The following is an 8,899-nucleotide window of genomic DNA, read 5'->3' as shown; positions in this document are numbered from 1 at the left end:
AAATCCGTGGTTCCCAGACTATTACTGCTTAGATGCTCAAATATATATGTGTGTGTGTGTGTGTGTGTGTGTGTGTGTGTGTGTGTGTGTGTGTGTGTATTCTTGTTATAACTTTAATTCCTTTACTCTAAAATAAGAATTTTTTTGCAACAGGGTCTCATTATGTAACACTAACTGGTCTGGAAATTGCGTAGTCCAGGCTGGCCTCAAACTCAGAGTTCATATGCCTCTGCTTCTGCTTCTGCTTCTGCTTCTGCTTCTGCTTCTGCTTCTGCTTCTGCTTCTGCTTCTGCTTCTGCCTCCTCTGCCTCTGCCTCTCTGCCTCTCTGCCTCTCTGCCTCTCTGCCTCTCTGCCTCTCTGCCTCTCTGCCTCTCTGCCTCTCTGCCTCTCTGCCTCTCTGCCTCTCTGCCTCTCTGCCTCTCTGCCTCTCTGCCTCTCTGCCTCTCTGCCTCTCTGCCTCTCTGCCTCTCTGCCTCTCTGCGCCTCTGCCTCAGCCTCAGCCTCAGCCTCAGCCTCAGCCTTAGCCTCAGTCTCAGCCAATCAAGTGCTGAGATTAAATGTGTGCACCACCACATCCAGGCCATCTAAAACACAATTTTAATTAAATCAAACTTCTTCCTTTTCATTAAATTAGACTTTAAAATATAATTTATTAAATATGAACATGAAGCTGTTATGCTTTATTATGTAACTTATTATACTATATATTCATCTATTAGTGACATATTGGGACTACCTACAATATCATCTAGTAGATTATATCTAATTTAATTCACAAAACATTATTGTTTCCCTCACTTTGCTAACTGACACTAGCCTAGTAATAAAAAATACCTAAATGACCTCAATTGAAAGAAGTTTGACCTGCCAGTTCCTAGCACAATTCTAGGTCTCTGCTGCCATTTGATGCTAAGCAATATTACCTGTATCTGCATCTCATAATTAGTGAAAATATAATAGCCCTGCCATTGCTGATTTTAGGAACTTTCATAAGAACCAAAGAAGATAATATATGTGAAAGTTAGCCTATGAGTCTCTATCAAGAACCTAAGTTTCCTTGACTCACATCCTTGTATGAATTCTGCTGGTGAGCTGAGTAGGTGAAGATGGGCAATTACTCTGCAGTGACAGAATTCTTTCTCGTGGGACTTTCCCAGTACCCAGAACTCCAGCTTTTCCTATCTGTGCTCTGCCTCATCATGTACTTGATCATCCTCCTGGGAAACAGTCTGCTCATTATCATTAGTATCCTGGATTCTCGGCTCCACACCCCCATGTACTTCTTTCTGGGGAATCTCTCTTTTTTGGACATCTGTTACACATCCTCATCCATTCCTCAAATGCTCATCATGTTTATGTCAGCGAGAAAATCCATCTCCTTCCTTGGTTGTGCTCTACAAATGGTTATCTCCCTTGGCTTGGGCTCTACAGAGTGTGTCCTCCTGGCTGTGATGGCCTATGATAGGTATGCAGCCATTTGCAATCCACTGAGGTACCCTATAATCATGAACAAGGTATTATATGTGCACATGGCTGTGTGGTCCTGGGTCATAGGCTGTCTGAACTCTCTAGTGCAAACAGTCTTGACAATGGTGTTACCTTTCTGTGGCAACAATGTCATTGATCACCTTACCTGTGAGATCCTGGCTCTTCTTAAACTTGTATGCTCAGATATCACCATGAATGTGCTTGTCATGACAGTGGCCAGTATTGTTTTGTTGATGATCCCTCTGATGTTAATTTTTGTGTCCTATATTTTTATCCTTTCTTCCATCCTGAGAATTAATTCTGCGGAAGGAAGGAAGAAAGCCTTTTCTACCTGTTCAGCCCACCTAACCGTGGTCATCTTATTTTATGGTTCAGCCCTTTTTATGTATATGAAACCCAAGTCAAAGTACACCAAAGCCTCTGATGAAATCATTGGACTGTCTTACGGAGTTGTGACACCAATGTTGAATCCCATCATCTACAGCTTGAGGAATAAGGAGGTCAAAGAAGCCGTGAAGAAAATATTGAGCAAACGTTTGTACCTGCAGAAAATCTGAAAGGCCTTAGGGCCTCTGAAACTCAGCCTTGAGATCAGAAGACGGAAGCTACCATTCTCTTCAAGATATGTTGTGTAAACCTTCTGAGTAGTGTAGTGTCTGCAGACTGTGAGGTTGTGTGTAGCTCTTCGCATCAGCCCCTTGAGGATGCTCATCAAGTCCGTCTTTAGTGTTCCTTCTGTCTCCCTTCTAGTTCTATTTCTTTTTTCCTTGTGTTTGTCTTCTTCCTCTCTCTGTCATTTCTTTTTTGTTCTTCCTCTCATCCTCTCATCGTCTACTTTTTCTCTTTCTAATCTATTTTTCATTCATTTTTAATTCAACACCCATTATGCTGTGGCCTAGAATCCCCTCTAAGAGTAATAAGTATCCTTTCCATTTACAACTTAATAGCTCTTGCTTTGATTCCCTGTGGTGTTGGGAAAGGCTAACCTCACCTCCTAGAAATAGGGATATGCAGTGAGCATACACCTAGCTGATTAAGTGAAGCTCTCTAACCCAGTGACTGATGCTACTACCCAAGTCAGCCAGGTCAGGTGAGCCACATTCAGTCCCAAATGCTGCTGCAGTTTGAGAAAAGCCTCAGTCTTTCTGAGCTTGGAGGCCCTGTCTTTGCCAGAATCCAGAAAAGGCCCAGATGAAGGCAAGTGGGAAGCTCAAGGAGAAGACAGGGTGCCAGCTACTGCCGCTTTAACTCTGTGATCCAGCTGTGGCTAAAGCAAACTTCGCCAATACTCTTTTGGTTATGACTTAATAAAGCACAGTCCTACGATGCTCCCCCAGTTTCTAGCTGGATTCTTGCTGTTCACAATCCTATAGCCCTAACTGACTATTCCTTGGCAACTCCTTATTCCTGCTTTTCCCCACTCTTATTTTTGAGGAAGAGGTTAAAAGATTTAAATGAGTCCCAAGAATCCAGTATCCATTTGTTTTTAACGTGTGTTTAACCATTCTGTGTGCATGTGTGTATATGCATGCCACAGTGCAAGTGCAGAGGTTAGGTGAAAAGTTGTATGAGTCAGTTCTCTGTCTACCATGAGGCTTTTGGGGCTCAAACGCAGGTTCTCAGGCTTGGTAGAAAGAACATTTTCCTGCTGCTCCATCTCACCATCCCTCCTTCCTTTTAATAACTAAAGTATAATCATCTGATCTCCTCCATTCACCATGCCCACAAATAGTCTACTCACCTCCCAATATTTGCTGAGGGGTATTCATATATTCCTAGAATCTAGCTTTCATTTTGGCTGCATCACCAGCTTCCGCACCAGTGTGCATTTTAAAATACTGAAATCCAGTCTATGAAATACCTCAAGTAGTATGTTATATTTGATAATGGCATCTAGCTCTACACTTACAATTTGTGCTCAATACAAAGTCAAATAATGTAACCCATAGTCTCCCCTTGTTATGAGTACTGGCATTGCCCTCACAACACTATTAAAACTAGCATTGACGTGGCTCCTTCTTACCAAAGAAAGAACCATGATTGGAATCAACCAAAAGCACTTTTAACTTGAGTTTCTTTAAAACTGCTACATCACAGCAATACTTATAAAAAATACCACTGTGTTTTAGTTCCCAGCTGCTCAGAAACATCTTTTCCAACATCTCTTATTGCCCAATCATCCCACCATTTTCAACCTCTCCTCTGCTCCTTTTCTTAACCAGGATAATTTTTTATGCAAAATCAGCCCTCCTGCTGAGGCAAGGAATTTAGAGAAAGATGGATTTTTAAAGAAGTTGAGAAATTTGGGCATGTTATGGGAGAAGAGCTGTTAAAACTCCCAAGTTCAGCACTTTTTTTTTCTCCTAAGAGATAGGGAGATGGTTCGGTGGGTAAGAGAGCTTACTGCATAAACCTAAGGGCCTGAGTTCAGATGCCAGCATCAGTTTCAAAGGTCAGACAGGGTCTCACTGAAGCCTTTAACCCCAGTGCTATGGAAGCAGTGACAAGAGGATTGCTGGAGCTTGCAAGCTTCCAGCCTAGTTCTACGTTCCACGAGACACCCTGTCTCCTGTGATTAAGATGGAGAGACATGGAGCAGGTCACCTGATGTTGCCCTCTCCTCTCCTATGTGCACAGGAGAACGCATTCACACACATGTGTACATGCACCACATAGGCACATGCCTCACACACATGCACAAGGGAATTCTTGTCCTCCAATATTATTTGTCAAAGCAAATCTTACCTTTAAGGTCACCCTGCACTACCTGTCACAAAATAAGCAAAAGTAAAAAAAGAAAAAGAAAAGAAAAGAAATGAGTATCCACTGAGGGGAAAACCACCAGGGAGCTGAGGTGCTGCACAACTTGTGGAGGATTATCCTGGATGTGATACGACCTTTCCTTTCCCTGGGCTGCAAGTGAGATGAGAATGGGCATTTGTCTTTCTGACTATAGACAAATGTAACCAGCTGCCTTAAGCTCCCGTTTCCATGACTTCCACATCATGAACTATGAGCCAAAATAAACTCTCTTAAAAAAAAAAAAAAAGTGTGTGCTGAATGAGTGAATGAACCAATGTGGTTGATTGTCTTGTACTGAAAAAAAATAAGGTTTTGCCATTGCCTGTGTGATCCTTATGGTTGTTATTCTATTTAAAACACTCTCTCTCTCTCTCTCTCTCTCTCTCTCTCTCTCTCTCTCTCTCTCTCTCTCTCTCTCTCAAACTGAGCATGCCTCCCAACCTGAGCATGCTTCCCAACACGTCTCCTCTGACCTCAAGTGTTGTTACCACTCTTCCTTGATTTTCTGCACTTAAACTCCTACAGCAATGTAGTTACGCTGATGTGCTAACTATGTAAAGATCTGTACTCTCTTTAACTATGTGCACAGCGAATGGTTTATTGAATGAGCATTAGGGGAAGAGCTGAGAATTATCTGGCTTTGTAATCCCACAGATATTAGCAGAGTGGACTTATGTCATATGATTCATTGAATTATTTTGCACTTTTGTGGTCTATTTGTCCTTTTAAGAAATAATTTTATTGCACTTACTTGTTTGCTATATGTGTGCACGTGCACGTGTGTATGTGTATGTGTGTACATATGTGTGTATGGCATGAGTGTGTTGATCAGAAGACAGTTTTCAGGAGTCAGATCTCTCCTTCCCAGGTATGGAACTTGAGTCATCAGTGCTAGTAGCCAGCATCCTTACTCACTAAGCCAACTTATTGACCCCTATTTTTCTTTAAAGAGAATTAATTTTAAAAAATGTGTACAGTGTCATTTAATGGATGCAACTACTGCAGCAATATCTTGAATTAAAATGATATTCCCTTGGTTGTGTATATGGTTTTCTTTATTCTGGACATAGGAAGGTTCTAACTGACAGATTTTACACAGCCCAACCACACACAGATATGATCACTGAACTCACTTATTGAACCCGTAATTTGACAATGACCAACATAAAAGATTAATATATAGAACAGTGACTTTTGCGTTACCACAAACCCTGAGGCTTACTCTAGTGGCTTCTCAAATCCATGTCCAAAACAGAACCTTTAATTGCCTATTTTCAAAGTACTTTCCTTTGAAGCTTTCCCATCTCAGGAAGTGAAACAGCCACATCCAGCCCACCAGCAAATTCTATCTATTCTACATTCTATAGAACAGATAGAATTAAGTGATTGTGTTTTTAAAATCAGAAGTACATGCCTCTGTTGGGGCAGTCACTGCAGGTATTATGAGATAAAACAAGGGGGAATCTTTCTGAAGTTAATGTTCTATATTCTTATAAGGATTCAAATAGTACAGGCATGCATTTGTCAAAACTAAGTATGGCACTAAAGTTTGTTATTTTACAGCATGTAAATTTATTTTATTAAAAATTCATGCAACATATTCTGACAACAGTTTCCCCTTCATATAGTCTCCCAGATCCTCCCCCACCTTCCCTACCTATTCAACTCCACACCTTCTTTATCTTTCTTAAAAAACAGACAAAAGAGAGAAAAAACACCAGAAAAAACCACAAAGAAACACACAGACAGACAGACAGACGGACACACACACCACACAAACAATCACAAAATCAGAAACCATAGCATACAAGTAAAGATATAGTAAGATTGAAAAATATTCAAACAAATTAATACCAGACAAAAAAAGCTAAAAGAGTTTAGTTTGTTTTGTGTTGGTCAGCTGCTGCTGGGCATGGGGTCTCTCCTTATGTGTTGCTTGTGAACAAAAGTAAAACCTAATTTTTCTTTGGAAGTGGTTGTCAACTGGAAATACCGTCCTGGTTTGGTTTGGTTTGGTTTGGTTTGGTTTGGTTTGGTTTGGTTTGGTTTGGTTTGGTTTGGATGGGAGCTTGTGTTCACTCCTTGTAAATTTCAAATTGAAAAGACAGCTATAAATGAATACTAATGAACCACATGATGATGTAATATTTATGGTATAATATAATGATATCTAGAGCTTCCTTTAAATACATCCAAAACATGACTTGCACTTAAAGGAGGAACAGAGAATACACTCATCACCATTGACTGCACAAATTTTGTATATTTACCCATTAAAGCCATGTATATTCTAAAACTTTCAAACGTAAAGGGGAGCAAAGAAAGGCTAATGCTGAACACCATATTCCTGCTATTCAGCTTTCACCCTGAAGAAAGGGATTTGATGGAGCAGACCATTTTAAAGCTAAAAGATCAAGGGTTCTTACTCTCTGAATATTGTCTGGCTGTGAGTCTCAGTTTGTTTCCATCTCCATAGGAAAGGGAACTAAAATAGTTATAGTTGCAAAAGAGAGGGATTGGAGTGGAATGATCACAGGAGGCAGAAAGAAGGAGCTAGGGAAGGAATGACAGCTGAAACTAAGGGCCATTTGAGAAGTTGTATAGAAGCCTTACAGTTGACGCTTCCAAAAATATATACCTATATGGACACAATCTGCATTAAATCACCAAATAACAGGGGAGATAGAGCCCCAGATGTACATCTCTTGTCACCAAAATGCAGCTTCAGGAACTGGGGATGGGTTACATTTAATTGAGTTCTTGGCCAAAGGTGCCCACTCCTAAACAGCAGTGATAAGGTTCCATTGAGGAAAACAACACGTACAGAACTTACTGAACACAGAACACTTGAGCCTTCACTCCTACTGACTAATGTTCATGGTTCTGCACACTACCAGAAGAGAAAGGTAAACACCAACGCTGCTACAAACCTTCAATCTACAGTAGTGACATGCCTGCAAGATGTGCTTGGTGGGGTTCTGGCACAAGACTTATGGGAGTGACTAACCAATAACTGATTTGAGTTAAGGTCTATTCCATGAGATAGAACCCATCTTGTTGTTTGGCCAGTGTTGTTTGGCCAGCCAAGAACCTGAGACTAGATAGACTCACGGACGTGGGGGAAAAGCAAGAGCCAAATATTTGCTAAGAAAACATAGCAATGACTCTTAACAATATTATGCTATACTCATAAACCAGTGTCTTGATCAGTTATCATCCGAGAAGCTTCAACCTAGAGCAAATTACAAATATTCTTTAACTTAGGAAGAAATTCAACTATTTTTCAACAGTCAAAACTTTTTAATTAGGCTATTTACATCCCTTACAAGAGAAGAATCTTAAAATAAATTTAATAGTCCCTGTGAAAACTTTATTGAAAAGTCTCTCGGCTTAGAAAAAAAAAAGTTCTGTTATTTGAAAAGCAAAACTTAATAGGTACTTACAACTCTTGCAAGTGAGAAATTAAAAATAAAGTTTAATGGTCCCTGTGAAACTTAATTTACTATGCGCAGCTTTGACAGGGTTTCAGTTGTTATTCCCAGGGGATGGGTACAGGGAAAGAAAAAGAAAGCAAAGAAATATATCAGATTTATCAGAATCAAGTTGGCATGATGCGCTGTTTTCAATATTCTCTCAAATAGCTTTGACTACTTCTAATGTGCTACTGTTTTCCCAGGCATGTCAGACTGTGTGAACTTTAGCAAAGGAAAGATGGGTTTTTCTTACCGTTTTTTACTTAACAACTAATACAATTAAAGCCAGGAAGTTCTTCAAGCACCTATATATCTACATGACAGTTGCCTATTTACTGTATAACATTGCTGTTCTTAGAACAATGAAGTTCCATAATCACACTCATTTTCCCAAAGCCTCTCTGACATTGAAGCACTAGAAATTAAGTTAAAGTTTAATGCAAGCAGAGTTGGTTCTTCCTGTGTCTTCTCAGACCAGATGCAGGACAAAATAAATGCCAGCTACTGTTTGTTTAAGACAACATAACTGAATAGCAGTTGTGTTCTGGTAGTAATTCAGATGGTTATAACTGTTTATCGGGAAGCCTCGTATCATTATATCAATAAAGTTATGAAATTCCACTTACTATAATGAAATTATTACTAGCCATGCCCTACACAATTTAAATGTTATGTTTCTGAGCAAAACTTCTGAAATTCAAGGCATTTTGAAAGAGCAAAAACACATGTCAGAGACAGTGACAAATGAAAGAAATTAAGTCAGCCAAGTAGATGGAAATGACTTAATATTAAAATAAATTTGTACTCAAATAACAGAAAATTGTTGGTAAGACTGAGGACTCATGGGAAAGGCCATCTTTGGAGCCTCCTTGGAGGGCTAGACCTGTTCAAGTTCTTTATCCATTTTTAATTGCTTATGGACTTTGTTGTAGCTGCCTTATGAAATATTATGCTTTGTCCCTACATGTAATCGTATTTCGTTACCTCCCCTTTTATAGTTCCTTGAAATCATCATGTAGTGATACTTAGTGCTGATTTCTCAGTATACGTATTGGACAAAAAGATTCCTTTATCTCACAGATTTTTATAGCAAATGTATTATCATCAAGTTTGTGAATATTTACATCTTCTCCAT

The 8,899-nt window shown here is 39.6% G+C and overlaps 1 protein-coding gene across 1 annotated transcript; it reads left to right on the top strand.

Moving 5' to 3' along the window:
• The first annotated feature begins 1,107 nt into the window (after window positions 1-1,107).
• On the top strand, window positions 1,108-2,046 carry Or13d1 (olfactory receptor family 13 subfamily D member 1). Its single transcript, XM_021160973.1, has one exon. It carries the CDS (start codon window positions 1,108-1,110, stop codon window positions 2,044-2,046), a length of 939 nt encoding a protein of 312 aa, XP_021016632.1.
• Window positions 2,047-8,899: the final 6,853 nt, after the last annotated feature.

Source organism: Mus caroli, unplaced genomic scaffold (assembly GCF_978045245.1).
Source record: "Mus caroli unplaced genomic scaffold, Mus_caroli_1 scaffold_6, whole genome shotgun sequence".
Taxonomy (NCBI): Eukaryota; Metazoa; Chordata; class Mammalia; order Rodentia; family Muridae; genus Mus; species Mus caroli.
Note: the sequence above shows the minus strand (reverse complement) of the source record. Positions and strands in the feature narration are given on the sequence as shown.